This window comes from Ptiloglossa arizonensis, chromosome 12, assembly GCF_051014685.1.
Source record: "Ptiloglossa arizonensis isolate GNS036 chromosome 12, iyPtiAriz1_principal, whole genome shotgun sequence".
In the NCBI taxonomy this organism is placed as follows: domain Eukaryota; kingdom Metazoa; phylum Arthropoda; class Insecta; order Hymenoptera; family Colletidae; genus Ptiloglossa; species Ptiloglossa arizonensis.
In genome coordinates this window covers 4,024,032-4,040,080 of record NC_135059.1, presented here as the reverse complement: position 1 = coordinate 4,040,080, position 16,049 = coordinate 4,024,032, and the positions used below count along the sequence as shown (strand labels likewise).

General features: G+C 43.9%; 1 protein-coding gene across 4 annotated transcripts in view; it reads left to right on the top strand.

Annotated features, from left to right (window-relative positions):
• The window catches only part of Camta (Calmodulin-binding transcription activator), a 73,082-nt gene that overhangs the window by 12,429 nt on the left and 44,604 nt on the right, over positions 1 to 16,049 (top strand). For all 4 annotated transcript variants that reach the window (XM_076323745.1, XM_076323743.1, XM_076323742.1 and 1 more), the window contains exon 2: positions 15,432 to 15,859. In XM_076323745.1, the coding sequence (XP_076179860.1) occupies positions 15,626 to 15,859 (234 nt within the window). In that variant the 5' untranslated portion in view covers positions 15,432 to 15,625. The remainder of the gene's footprint in view (positions 1 to 15,431; positions 15,860 to 16,049) is intronic.

Below are 16,049 nucleotides of genomic sequence, written 5' to 3'. Positions count from 1 at the left end.
AGGATACGTAAGCGCAGGTTTCGAGCGCGTTGAAATTCATTCGAAAATGTCGAGAATAATTCGGAAACAAAAATAATGCTCGAACGAAACCGGTCCAATTTGACTACCCAAGCGCAGTTCAATTTAAGCAACTCGGCTGTCACGAAGTTTTTGCCACGTACACACGTGACCTCTTTATTAACACATTAGTGTCCGGCGCCGGCGTCGCCTGACTCGCGCTCGTGGTTGGCAAACTATCGCGCTAGTACCTCGATGCGACGTGTCTATAGAAATTGCACTCTAGCAACAAAATCGTGCTAGATATCGTTATCAAATTTGACACAGACACTCCCAACGAATGAATTCCTCCTTTATTTTCGTTTTCAAGAGCCTCGTTCGTCGCCTCGACGAAGTAAAAACCGAAGATGCAATTTCTGATGTCGTGGCACCGAATTCGACATCAATGACTCGGGATACTTTCCGATCTGGACCGACTTTACTCTTTTGGATCGAAGTTAGACGCACGAAGGTGTTTGGAATATTTTCCAAGTATATATCAGGTCATTCCATAAGTAACGTCGTTTTTTGACGGTGAAACTTTCAATTTTCGGTGAACAAAATTAATACTTACATTTATTTTCAATCATCGATACATTGACCATCAGTTTCGATTACCTTATCCCATCTATCGGTCAACTTTCTTATTCCATTTTTGAAAAACTTCTGGGATTTTGAATGAAAATACTCATTTAGTGCCGATTTTACATCCTCGCTATTGTTGAAATTTTTTCCACTTAAAAAATGTTGCATCGACCGGAATAGATGGTAATAGATGGTACGAGACCCATTTTTCGTCACCGGTAATAATCTGATCGAGAAACGAACTGATGACACAAATGTTCACGCACTGGATACGATTAGAAATCGTCAGTTCACGCTGTACCCAATTTTCCCAGTTTCGATACTTTTCCCAATTGTATTAAATGTCTATGGACAGTACTGCAGCTACTGCCTAATCTCTCAACAATTTCATCGGTAGTTAATTGTGGTTCTAACTCGATCAAAGCTTTCAATGCCTCAGGATTGAACACTGTTAGTCGACCGGATCTCGGTTCGTCGGAAAGGTCAAAATCACCTTTTCGAAATTTGGAAAACCATCTTTGACACTTTCTCAAATTCGAAGCACGTTCACCGTACACTTCGCAAATGTTTTCAACCGTATCCGTAGTTGTGCTACCTTTTTTAAATTTATACAGCACACAATGCCGCAAATGAAGTTCATACGCGCTTGTTTAAAAATTGTTTTTCAAGTGAAAAATGTCGATCGAACTGCATCGAACGCAACCGATAGACCGTCGAGAGAGCACTCTTTAAGATACATAGAAAGAAGTTTCTATAAACGCATCGCCGAGATGCGATTCAAGTCCTTATTTAAAGTACGATAAGAGACGACATTACTTATGGGATGACCTAATATGTATACCTGAATAACGTATATATCAGTGGTTACAAGCGTTACACTGTTGAGTAAAAGGAACGCAGAAGGATATCGATGGAAAATTATATTTTATATTATTCGGAGCGTCTTACGTTGCACTGCCAAAGGTGTATATTACAGTTCGTGCACGAGTCGACGCTATAAAATAATTTTATTTCCCTCAAACAGCCTCTTCCACGAAATACTCTCCGTTGGACTCGTTTATCGTTCGAATAATTCTAGTTATCCTTTGAATCAATTTTTCGATCGATTGTAACGTTATTCTAACGTTTGTTTTGCAACTTCCACGAATGTTCTTTCGACGTTGGTACCGAAATGTGGAAGGTGGGATTCCCAAAGGCAATTACACCCTCGCTTCTTAAAAATACTCCAATTTATTCGACAACATACTTAGACTTTAGTCAACATACCTTAGTCTTGAACTCTGATTTCTGCTCAACTCCTCGCAACATCGGACAAAGCTTCCTTAAAATTAATAGGAAAAGAAAAAACGGTTGTAGGATAGCATAAGATAGAAAACAGGACGGGAAAAGAAAGTGGAGAAAATTTTAGGAAAGCAGGGAAAGCGACAGGGTAGTAAACTCTCGTGCAAGATTGTTTGTTGCATATCTGTATCTAAAACCGCTCGAGATCGAAACGAGGAACCGCCGAAATTAGGAAAGAAAACGCAGGAAATATAAAATAATATGATGCCGAAATTAGGGAACAAAACGCAGGAAATATAAAATAATATGGTGCCGAAATTAGGAAACAAAACGCAGGAAATATAAAATAATAATAATAATACGATACAGAATGCCAGAGAAATGAAAGTAATAGGAGAAAGTAAAGGAACTAAAGTCTACCTTGATATGTTCCAAATATTCGTGGTAACTCCGGAAACGATGAAGAAAAGACACGTTTTCAATCGTCGAACATACATTTTCAATCAATCGTTTACACGGACACTTACAAACAAAACGAAGTGTTCACGGACAGGGAATGGTGATAAAATAAACCGTACTCTTCGTTTCTAGACGTCGATTGAAGTAACGGTTGCCTATCCAATTACGTTAAAAAATACAGTAAAGAGAAAAATGGTAAAAAATGTTCGTTCCAAGATGATATTTCACGCGAACGCGACAGCGGCCGGTAACCACCGGTTGGCGAAGTCACGTATACGCGAGAGCGGCCGGCGAGGCATCGAGCGCACGCGTTTCTGTACCGGCTGCGTCGAAATAAAGGCTAAAGCCACTCGAACGCGGACTATGACCGCGTTATGAATGATTCGCGGCGGTCGAGTGGCCGGGAAATCGATGCGCACCCTTGAAGATTATTAATATTTATTCGCGTGCCACTTCGCGGGTTTAAACTCGAACGCGAAGAATCGGCCGCGCCGGGACTATTTATATTTTCCAACGATCGAACCAACGGAGCTACGGATCGGTTTATTTTGCCGTAGGTATCGCTGGAAGTTTATTCGTGCACGCGTACGCCAGATATTTCTCTATCGGGGAAGGTTCTCGTGTTCGACAAATTCGACGAGCATATTCGCCCTTCCGTGTTCGCGTGACGCTTCCGGGCGTCGAAGCGCCGAATTTTATAGGTTCCCGTTCGATTTTTATTCCCACGGTGTTTACAATGCGCGTATACCTATCGGCGTATTCCGCGTTCGAGTACGTCCCGACCGAGTCGATCAATTTTCTCAACTGTCGTACGCGTTAACGGAACACAACGTTGGACGTGCGGTACTTGTTGACGAGCTCGTCGACTCTAGACCGACTTCCTTCGTTTTCCTTCTATCTCTCGAGGTCGACGATTCACTTTGCTCTTGAAAGTATCGCTCGCGGAAAGTTAGCCCCGACTTTGAAAAACTGATCTCATCCGCGGAGAGTGCTACCAACAGGGTGTCACCGAAACGATCGTCGAATAATCGGCGACTTGGTTCTCTCGTACCCGATCGCATCGATATTTACATGTGATATATTATACATAATATATTCGAATTTCTTCGAACGCGATTCGAAACGTTCTCGACCCAAAAGTCGTGGAAAATGTAAACAGAATGAAATTAATTCTTGTTTATCTCCGAGAGGTAGACAGATCTCTCGAGGTAGCGTTTATTCTCGGATTTTAAAGTTATCTCGAGGTTACCTTGTGCTTTTTTTCATTCCCCTTTGTACGTGTCGGTTATCTTACCGATTTACGCAAGATTTGTGGAGAATGAGTTTCAAACTTTTGGGACTCGTAGCGTCGATCTAGAGACTCGAGATGTACTTTTGATAATACTTTTTTGAGATACGTTGCAATATTTACGTTCATACTTTTCTTTTCATAATAATATTTTTCTCGGTGAAATGAACAATTGCGATTCGTGTAAATTCGTAACATTTTCATACTTTATAACGAAAGTTACCTACGATAACGAGAACGCCGATATCTACGGCAGTACCGACCAATTACGTGTAGCGATAAAACAGATACTCGTTTAATTTCGTTTAACGATAAAAGTATACAGGGGAAGTATTTAAATATTTTCAATGTCGAATCAAAAAACAAAATCGTTTTGAACGGTATCGGATGATTTTTGCCCGGTTAGAAAATAAAAACAATTCGTAATCGTGTACGATTTCTTCTGACCGGAGCTTTGCATATTCGCGTAGAAATTTCCGTGTACTTTTATAAAAGCCGCTGACGTAGCGTTTGTCGTACGACAAGTTGTACAACGATTGTTAATACGACTGTGTAAACGATAAATGTAACGTGTGTGGAGTCGGTGTAAAGGACGGTCGTGTTGGACGACAAGTGCGGCGCTGCCATAAAACTTGGCGTACTGCAGGTATGATGAACGACAGATTGGAACGCGTGTGACCGTTCAGCGGCCAGTTGGAAAGATTCTGTGTACGATTTCAGCTTCGAAACAGAAGTGTTGCAGCGTAAAAGAGGCCACAGACGAAACGATTTATCCGAACGATGCGTTGGTACGACGATCTGCAACGATAATTATTTATTATCGTTGTATATAATTATAATTGAAACACAGTAAAACGCTGTGACTTTGCCCGTCAGGGTCGACGTTGCTTAATTTCTGAACAAAATTTTGTATCTTTTGTACCAGTTATCGTGTTCGACGTTGAGTTGCAGCATCAATCGTGTAAAACTTTTTTGAAGAAGTAGTCAGGCATCTTAAGATGTGTACACACCGTTGAATAGTTTGCGAACATTCTTTGCGAACAATGTTCGGAAGCAGCTCGTAAACTTTTTACGATCGCTACTTAGTCCTTTCGCGAACACTGCTCGTAACAATTTACGAACATTTTTCGACGACGTTCTCGAAAGGTTTACGAACAATTTTACTCGTTATTGTAACAGTGTTTCGAGCAGTTTCCGTAGCATTGCTAGGAATCCAACGATTACTAGGAAATTTCGATTCAATGGCGTTGGTGAACAGTTTGCAAACATCGGTGAATCGTTTTGAAACACAGGATCGTTTAAATCGATAAATTCTCTCGTGTTCGTACGATAATTCGTTTACGAGTATTCCTTTGAAATTTCGACCGATTAGTTCTATTCCACGCTATTGAAAATCTACCGGAAACATTCTCGATGATGTTAACCGGTTCTCGTTCTTTACAATATTCGAACGTTAATTGTATCGACTATAGTCGCACCTATAGCGTATCGTATGATAAATCGTTACGTCTATGGCCCGTATATAACTTATCTTACGACATATCGTTACGTCTACGGCCCCTATTACGGTCAAGTGTACAGCGTACCGGTAAGATATGTCGAACGACGGGTCGTTACTTCGGAGAGAAAAACGGTATACGACGGCTCGGTACAACTATCGTCGCATCTCGTTACGTCGATTCATGGCACGACAAATCGTTGCGTCCGCGATTTATACCCGACGTCGTTTATTATACCGAAAGCGTCGCGTAAGACGTTCGTTGATATCGTTTCCCGATCTCTCGAACCTCGACTTCGTCGTGGAACATTATTTTATCCCTTTTCTCGAAATTCTAATTCGCGTCAGCGTTACGTACGATTTAACGCTGTTGTAACATTTAGCGGTACGACGTATTCGCGTAGGTGCACCGTGGAAAAAGAGAAAATCCGTAGCGGGAAAGTGGCCGTTCAGGAAATCGAGTTCCGACTATGCAACGATAAACTCAGGAAGTTGTTACCTTTTCGGGTAATAGTCTTTCGGGCCGGGTAGCGTGTTAGATAGTCGCGGTGTTGTGTGCATTTCCGCAGGATATTAATGTTGGGCAAACTGAAACGCGCGGTAAGCACCCGAGCATCGTGGCGAACTTAAAGCAAACAAGTTCGCGGCGGCCAAAATGCTTGGCTTTTTCGTGCGAACTTTGTTCAGAGACGCGGTGCTTGTTTAGGAAAACAGCGCAAAAACAAGGGAACGTTTTTGCGCCACCGACGTTCCCGTCTCGTGCTTCCGTTCGCCTAATACACGTAAATTGTGTTGCGTATAACCGACGCGTGCCCCGGCCGCTAATTCTACCGTGCATATTTTTACTTTAAAAGCCGAGACGCTCGACTTCTCGCCGAGAGAGCATCGATCGTTATCGCGGGAATGAGTCCTGGTTTTTTTTTGCAAATTCAACGATCACGGGAACGAAAGGAACATAAAATTAACGATAAGTTTCTTCTGGGTTTAAATTTCGCGGGAAGATTACCCGGTACTGATCGCTTCAAGCTTTATTTGTCGCAACTTGGGCCAGAGTCGGTGAAATATTAAATAAAATTTAAATAAACGATTTGTAAACGATAGTTAATGGAAAAAAGCAGGAGAATTTGCTCTTGGGAATTTAATGATAAGGATCGGTCGTTCGTAAAAATGAAAATGTAATTCGTAGCGAAGGAAAAATTGTCCACCGGTATCCAGCAGTTGTTTGGTTGATAGATGTTTAGGTATCACCTATTGTTCCTAACGAATATTTAAAATCTCGAAATCGATGCAAAATAAATATGTTTATCGATGAATCAGTGTCGTTTACCCGGTAAAAATGAATCCGAACACGACGAGTTCAGAGGCGAATCGTTTAATTAAAAATAATCCGAATAAGGTCGTGTTTGAACTTCTTTTCCTTGGCAAAATCTCAACAATACATCGGCACGTAAAAATTGTCATTCCGTTGCCTCCTATTCACCTGTTATTAGATTTGTTATTTCAAAGTTAACGTTCATTTGAGGTAAAATACAACGGCGCACCGTATTTACTCGACATTATATTTTTTATCGAGAGATAAAAGATACATTTCGTAAAAGTCTGGGGCGAAACGTTTTCTAAGAAGCTGCATTGAATCGTACTTGTCGAGTAGACGTCAAAGAGTGGCCCAATAATTACATTATCGATGATGTCGCGGCAAACGTTTAGAGACCATTGGTACTGAAACGCTACTAATCCAATCCTAATCCAACGAGAATTTTCACGGGATCGATAATGTAAATTATGCTCGTTAACGTAGCCGGTGTTGGTAAATGTTGTAAACAGACTTGGAATACTACGGATACACAGTCTCCGCGTAAAGCGATGATCACTTCCTATCGTGGCGTTCAAATTTCTCTCGCGAAATTGTTTTTCGTTTCAACGCTGCAACTGCGAGAAAAGAAACATTTTATTAGACTCGACTGACGAGAATTACTCGAAAAATTGAAGAAACGGGCTCTTAAAGTAGTATCGAATAAATCGTGTAAAAAATGAACTCGTATTCGAATAATATCATTATAACTCCGATACTTTCAGCGAAAATAATTCGTAACGCTTTAGAGGTGACATCGAGCGCACGCTATCAAGATCTCGTCCTCGACGCTAAGTTTAATCTGAATTCTTCTTATCTCGCCGACTGTTTAAACGATTAATCGCGTATTAGGCAGGATTTGTTGTTTAGATAAGATTCACCGAAGAGTAAGGCGAGCGATAAATCCGATATCGTAAGCCGTTGATATTTGTTTCTTCGCGAACAACGATTATCGGAGCGAGGGTACCGGCGGCTAACGGTACGTTTTAACGAAAATAAAAACAGTGTCACGGCATCGGGGAATTTCAGAGTTTCCCGATTTAAATTCAAGTTGGTCTCCGGTTGCACGATTTCCGTGGCCGGTTCGGAAACTTCCGTCCCTGCTGGTATCGGAGAATAGACAAGAGAAATGCATACATATTCAGTGGAAATAAGAACGATATTCTTTTCGAAAATGCATCCGTTACGAGGTCCCTTTCCAAAATTCAAGTCCACCGGTCCGCTGTTTGCGTTGTACGTTCACGTCGAAGGAAAACTAGGTCGGCGTCTCTCGAAGGCAGAATAAACAAATAATGGAAGGCGTATAAAGCCGAACGTTGCATCCCGAGCGAAAGCAAAGGAACGCACTTTGTTGGCGATTTCGGTGTACGCGTGGGAGTTCGCGTACTTGTTTTCCATGTAGAAAAATAAGCTTTCCCCTGGTTTCTGTGCTCGGTGTGCATCCGCCGAGTCCCAGCTCGACCGGCGCCGTACACGTTTCTTTCCACTCTTTTAAATAAAACTTACGAAATATCCTCCGTGAGAGATCACTTCGTTTTCGAGTCACGCGTACCAATGTGATCCAGTTGACGCGATCGCGGGAGCGAAAATTGAATTCTTTCGGTAAAAATGGGTTATTGCTTCGCGTACGTACATCACGGTGATGCGATTAATATTTTGCGAGCTCGACCCTGAGCTTGTATCCTTACCGATGAATTTTCCAGCCGGTGGGCTCAACGATCGACTCAAAATTTTTTCGAGAATGCTTCCGGACCATTGGAGTTCGTATCGTTCTCGCGAACAGAGTTTGTTCCTCATCTTATATTTGCAACTCGAAGTCCAGATCGCAAAGAAGAAGATTTGTATTGAAATTTTCTAAGACGATGTACTCGAGAGAGAGAGTCGTCTACTAGCTAAATTCGTGCATTAATTAACCGGCGGAGCATCGATCCCGGCGAACTTAAAATTTCGTCAGCGATCGTATTAATTCGGGCCACGTCCGTACAAAGCAACCTCCGCGTATTGCACATTGAAATTTCACGGAAATTATCCTGCTCAGTTTGTCGAACACGCTCTCGACGACTCGTCAGCCGTTATATCAACCGACACGCGACACGTGGAATTGATCGGCATTCCACAAACGTTCGCACACATACGCGTACCCCGCAAAAGTGTTTCCAGGTGTATGTAACGCGGCATTTGCGTGCAAAAGTATATCTTGTTTAGCGATATTGCGAACCGTGTTGCGCAACTTGGCTAATTAGAGCTTCCGGATGACTGCCTCGGAACCGTGTTCATTCAAGACGCGCGAGCGTCATCGAAATTTCACGCGAACGCGATGTCGTTGATTCGTCGAAGCTGATCGAGCACACCGTGTTCGCTGATTTGGCCACGATTTTCGACCGGGTGTATTTATTAAACTTGCTACGTGGAAAAATTACAGCACGAGTGTGGACACCGCAGGAACTCGGTGCTGAGAGCGAACGGATGTGCCGCGTCGGTATCGTTCGGTCTTTCAATGTTTTTATCGTTCGAATAATCACTTAGGGAAATCTCGAGAGAACGTGTGCGAGGCGAGCAGTATGCGAGTGAGTATTTCAAGGGTGGGAATAGTGTTTGAAAGTGACCACTCCGAGAGGAGAAGTAATATCCGAGAATAACATCTTGAGGGTGGAACTGTGTTGCCATGTTGCCGGACAAAGTGGTTTCCTTCCGACAGGAACTTCATTTTCTCGCATCGTATTGTAAATTTGGATCGCTCGGGTTACATTTTGTTGCCTCGTTTAACGAAACAGGGAACAAAAAACGAATAAATATTCTTTTTGATATTTAGATAGATGATAGAGATATTTAGAGTCTAATTTGGGGTATTTTTAAAGAAGCGAATTTTTGAAAATAGCCGAAGCTTATTATTGTCGACAAGCTTCGCGCACGTTACATTCGCAAACGTGCCCGTCGGAAATTTGTCAAAACCGGATAAAAATGTCGCGAAACGAACGAGAAACGAACCTTTAATTCGTCGTTTTTGCAATACCGTTTACGACCTGATTATACAACGAGATTAAGTTTCGCATTGCGCGAATAAACGCTTATCTGAGTAACCGCTCAATGGAATAAACGTTGCGTATACATCGGTGCACGGTATTTTTATTCGTCGTTTATTGCTCGAATAAAATTTTCCTCGGCTCTGCTGCGTATCCGTAACGTTACATCTGTTGATACACGTATACAAATAATACACCTATACACGTACGATACGCGATATACGTACAATGTAATATATAACATACGTATCCGTAACGTAACGTATACCGTGTATACATTTTCAGAAGTTTCATAAAGATTGTATCGGGTATACGAGAACCAGAAATATACGGGTATTAATTTCGGGTTCGATGTTATTCCAGTTATTCGCGATACATTTCTAGTCCCGAGGTTTTCTTCCGTATCGGGAAGGTTTCGGTACGCTTTGACCGAGAAATTACCGATTCGGTAATAGTATCGGTTCGAAGCTCCCGTTTAAAGTTGTAGTACATTTGTACATTATTTGCACCGTTGTAAAAAGAAAAGAGAGAAAGAGAGAGAGAAGATTTCGTTCTCGATGTCGCGTATTATTCGAGGCTTGTACGGATGTCGTGGGTGGTGCTCGTAAAGTGGTTACAAGCCACCGTGGCCGTCTCTTTCCAAAATTCATGCCTCGAATTTCCCGATTCATGGGGAGACGGGAACTGGGTCAGCGCGTCTCAAAGGGAGGTCGGTCGGTTCCAAGGTGAATCGTGAAGTTAAAGCGAGTGAGAGAGATATCGGGAGGGCGTAACAGACCGGAAGGGCGTGGAGGACGGTTGAACGATCGGGAAACCGTGACGAAATTCCACGTAGATCGCGTTCCTTTGTAAAGCCCACGTGCCTCTCGCGAACGATTGCTACACTTTTCTCGTAGAGACACTGGGGCCCGATCGACCGTTAAATTGGTTAATTTGCGGTCAAACAAAGAGGACGATAACCGCTCGTGTTTGTGTCACAACTTTTACGTATCTCGTAACTTTGCACGTTAACCGGTGCCGCGTCTGCGCGCAAGTTCAATTCGTGTTTCCTTTGACTTCTCCTGTAACTCCCGTCGCGTCGATTTTACCAACGTTTTCTCGAGTCACCGGATTTATTTCGTATCGTTTCGTTCCGAAATCGTTTCGCTTGGAAATTTAAAACATTGAAAAATTTACGCGTCGTTCGACGAATTGGTTCCCTGAAAGTGTTGTTTACAGGCAAACCGAGTCGTTCGAAGGCGCGCGATCTTTCGGTAGAAGCGTACAGGAAGAAATAATTCGTAAATTGGAAATCGGGACAAAATAACAAACAACGGAGCACTCGCATCGATGGATGAACGCGGTAGACAGCTAGACACGGAAGGGAAATTTAATATCGAACGGCTAAAGAAGTTGTTCCATTTAGCAGTCCGAGCGATACGAGACTGATTGATAAGAAAATCGTTTCCATAACTCGCTCCATTCCGTTATTGACGATTGTGGGCAGTTCACCCGATATACGAAACCGGTGCACTTCATTGATTCGATTTTATGCGCGAACGTTCCTCCTTGACACGGAGAGACACGACGTTGCGTTTCGTAATATTTAATCAAGAAACGATAGTCGCTGAATATCGAAGTCCGCCAAGGTGTCCGTATTAACAACGTCTCCGCGCGGTATCGTGTTTTACGAGGGTTGAAACGCGCGCGAGAATTAGGTCTCTGCTTTCAGAGTGGAGGGCAAGAGGGTAACTGTCTCCAAGGTGAATTCCAAAGTTTGAAGTGCACGGAAGATAGACCGTGGGAGAAGGTGAGGAGCGAGCAAGAGGCCGGAAGGGCGTGGAGAACGACGAAATTCCGAGTAGACAAGTCTCTTCTGTGAAGTACTTAGTCGTTATGGACATTCGAGCGAGAGGGGAAATTTTGTCAGGGAGCGCGCGATCCGACCTCGTGTTTGTTCATTCATAGTTTAATCCGAGAAAGGGGGACGGGACGCGAGAGACGAGAAAAAAGTGGACGAGCGAACGCGCGTGTTTCATTTTTTATTCGATTCTCGAATCCTCGACCCTCCGCGAAACGAGAGACTCGAACGAATCGTGTTCGTAGTCGAGTTTCTCGAAATTCTTCACCGTCTGAAATTTCGGTACGAAATCGATTTTCATGGATGCAACTGCGCGCTCGGAAATTAGGTTTGTTTTCCTCAAAGGGAGAGTAACTGTCTCCGAGGTGAATCGCAGAGTCTAAGCGCAGAAGGAGGACGCCGGGGGAGTAAAAGGGCGCCGAGAGTACGAGGAAATTCCAAGTAGATGGTGCGCCTTTGTGAATTATCGGCTTCCACTCGATTCCCAGCGGAGCGACGTCTCGTTTCACGAGAGGGAAGTTCAGACCGATTACGAAAGTCGTCGGGGATTCGTCGAAACAATCGAAAGTGCGTTCGAGATAATCGATACCGTTAGGGAACATTTGTCTTCGAAACACACGAGGTGGCTCGCCATCGATCGTCCAATCGACGAATCTGGGACGTTGGAACGCGTCAACAATCGAGGGGTCGTGCATCGCTAAGCAGGTGACATTACCAAAAATTGTGCACACTTGGTCTCGATCGAGCCACCATTGAGCGGATCGCGATCTTATGGTTGAGACAGACGCGTATTTTTTGAAAGAAATTTTCCAGTAAACGGTCTTCGTTGGAAGGTTTTCATCCGCGAGCTTTTCGTCGCGTGTTCGATGACGAAGGATCGAGAACTCGTGATCATAAGATCGACGACATTGTTTTTACGAGGAACGTACGTTACGCGTGTTTAGAAAATAAAGGTGACGCGTGTGTAGCTGTTCTTTGTAAATGTCCGCAAGTTGACCGAATTTACGAAACTTTTGTTGTAAAAATATGGAAACACAAATAAGAAGTTACTTTGGATTACGCTTTGCACGCTTTCGATCCATTGCGTAATCTCCGGTGTATAATTAACGATTAAATCTACGGTGGTTGTATACAAATGAAATTGAAATAAAATTTCACACAAGTTGTTCGATTTTATAAAAATACGTACACGCGGCGAAACAACCCAACGTGTTCGAATTAAGGTACAGAATTAATTCAGGTAGCCATTTTTACGTAGACGCTAACCGATTTATTTGTAGTATTTTCCCTAAGGTGTAAAGAATACGCGCATAAATTTGATTTGGCCCGAGATTTGAACATGTTCAGAGGAATTTAGCAGAATTCGTTCTATTCTGTATGCACGTCGGTGGAGTTATTTTTGAAAGAACACGTTCAATATGCGCCGTTTATTAATTATTCTCACTTTTACGTTTTCTCATTCGCGATCCACGTTTTTATTTTTTGCTTCCGCTACGTGATTGCGACTTATGTTCTCTAATCGAATATGTAACTCTAGTATCAATTTTTTTTTACGGTCAGCGTTTGTGAAATCGTTTTTTGAAAATAGTTTATTTTCGTATCTATTATTTTTGCGTGGTTAAAATCAAAGGCGCCTCTTATTCGATGTGTACGATATTGTCATCGATATACGATTGATAATTAACGTTTCGATTGAAATGTTTCGGTTCGATATCGTTTACGCGCGTATGAACGTGTTCGTTCAAAAATGGTCGTCGCGACTCGTCTTTCATTGTCCGAAGTATTTTTAAAATACTCGTCGATATTTAAACTCACTCGAGGTTTCGTTACGATCGAATCGACAAATATTAACTGCGACACTCGGACTCTCTCCGTATCGTTGAACGTTTCACTGGACTATATATTTTTTTTCCCCATTCGAAGTGAAAAAGATATGACTTGTTCCAGTCGGGCGAGTCAACGCCTATATAGTTGCTGGAACGTGTCACACTGTTTACGGTGGTTAAACACGTATTGAATTTATTCAGTTTAATTGCTTTCCATGCATCCTGACGGGGAGCAAAAAAGAAAAAAAAAAAAAAAAAGAAAAAAAGGCAAAACACATGGCAGGGGGTTTTCGCGTTCGTATTTTTTCACCGATTTCGATCCCGTTATGGGTCACGTGCCGCGGACGGTTCGTCGAATGTAATTGGAACGATCGAACAATCGAACTCGAATATCAAACATTGATCCTGGAAAAGTCGCTCGTTCGTCGGATCGGGATGGAAAAGAGCGATGAAATTTCTGCGCGCTCGATTCGAAGCTGTCCTTCGTCGCGTTTCCGATTTCATCAACTGGCAACGTTCACTTCGCCCGATTGTTGGTCGAATAATTTCGAGAGTCTCGCGCGGTCGCGATGGGACAGCGTTCGCGAAGACTTCCACTCCGGTTTTACTGGCTAAATCTATGATAATGGCTGCCAAGTGAGTCGCGTGTATGATAATGGCTGCCAACTAGAATCAACATCGAAAAGCCAACCAGCCATGACAGTCATGAAAAATAGAATCGCGGTTACACGTCCCGGTATATTTAATCGCGCGATCGTTTCGTTGTTCGTAGCTGGACGTTCGATCGCGATCGAATAATCGATCGATCGCGATACAGGCGCTCGCGATGCTGCGGAAACGCGATTCCGCGCATGCGACGATTAATTTCGAGAGATATACGCTCTCCAGACGTGATTTTTTTTCTTTATATACCGGTAACACCCTCGCGTGCTTCCGATCCAAGAACTTAATATCGCGACGTTATTTGGAGCGGTTTCAAATGCTCGAGCCCGCCCGTACATTCGTTTCTTATTTTTGCGGGCAATCCATCACGACTCCACTGAAATCCCCCGTGACAACTGGCCATTAATGTATTTCGTGTCCGGAAATTTTTTACGATCTCCTGTGCGGTTGCTCCTTTAATCGTTCCGTTATCGGATTCAAGGACGAGGGAAATCATCGAGTTTCGCAAAGTTAGCCGCGTGGACTTGCTCGGATTCTCGACGATCATCGAACCGGAAGGATGTTCGTTTCGTTCGCTCCGTGACGAAACAAGTTCGCCGAAAGGGGGATCAGGTCGACGCGAGGGGTTAGAAAAATAAGCTGGCCTTTTGGAAATTCGATCGCGAGACGAGCTCGCGCGATATTATCGTACGTTTGTCCATTACTTGGACCTACGTTGGTTGAAACGTGGCGTGTTTTCTATTTTTATTTTTCGTACGTTCGCGTCGGTTTAAAGTCGACTATCGTTACCGCTTCTCGTAGCGGTTTCTCGCGATTCGAAATCGTTTCATCGACGAAAAGTAGATAAGATAACTTCCTCCCGTTGTTTCATCGAATTCCGTAGATTCGTGGCTCGTCTCTCGTATTTTCGGACAGTAGACCGACGACAACCGTTCGAGAGAACGACGTACCCGTTGCGGAGTACGTGTTAGAAAATTTCCACGAGTTACCACCTTGGTTCTCGTCTATTAACACTTTATCCCGAGCATTTCCGCGTTTAATGTTTCAAAGATCACCAGAATTTGTCCAATCCGAGATTCGTTATTCGTTTGGTAGCGCGGCGAAATTTGTAGCTTTAAATTTTCTTTTAAAATTTCACTCGACCGGTAAACTCCCATGGACGTAAGAACGAGAATCTCTGTACGAATGGATTATAGACTCGCTGTCGAAATTTGTAAAGTAAAGAGTTTCGCGGGCCGTGAAAAGTGTCTCGGTTTCGAATGACCGATCCTCTTTGGTTTGTTCGCGTGGTGTTTACGAGGGGTCGGTGGCGGGATACTTGAAATCGCAACGGCCTCGAGTAGCCGTGAAACGTAGCCTGGGCGAAAGACGATCGAGCGAAGGTAGTCACAGACACGGTTAGCGAAAATAATCCTCATCGATTTGCCTTTCGAGTGAAGCCACGCCGGTACGCGTTCTCGGTAACGCGTTCGCGAGAGTGAGATGGCCGCGGCGCGGAATAGGATGGAGGTAGGATCATCCTTTAAGACGACAGCTTTAATATCGGACGGGGGACGGGTGTCTCGGTGTTGGTGTGTACAGGAGGAGCAGGTGGCAGCAATCGCGCTGGAGCTTTAAGAGCCGAGGGGTGGAGGCTGGAGAACGCATTTCCCGTCGGATACTTGGATCGGCCGAAGAAGGAGGATCGTTTTCGCGGGAGGTCTCGTGCAACCTGTGCACGTTCTCCTTCTTCGTCAGTAACAGCGGCAGGAAATACTGAAAGGGAGGCGGCGAGGATGAGGCAAGTGGTCGTGTTGGAGCCGGCTGGCAGCGTTCTGGTGATCAGGCAGACTTCCCTAGGCGGCAACGTCACGACCGGCAACACCAATTCCAATGCTGGGTCCAATAACGGCCACGACACACACGGGCTCGCCAATCACGCCACCGTGTCCACGATTGCCTCCAATGATCACAATCAGAATCGTATCGTCGTCGTGCGCTCGTCGTCGTCGACCTGCATGACCACTACGGTGAGTCGATTAATTCATTGCGCGGTTGTTTGCGGACGGCCGCCCGAATCAAATTCGATTCTCCCAATGGACGACTTTCGATACGATGCACGGAACAGACCAATACATGGCGGAGATCGTTTCAACGCATCCTCCGCCGCCGATGCGACCGAACGTCTTCGTTGACGTCGAAGCGTTCTTTGGTTCGGTC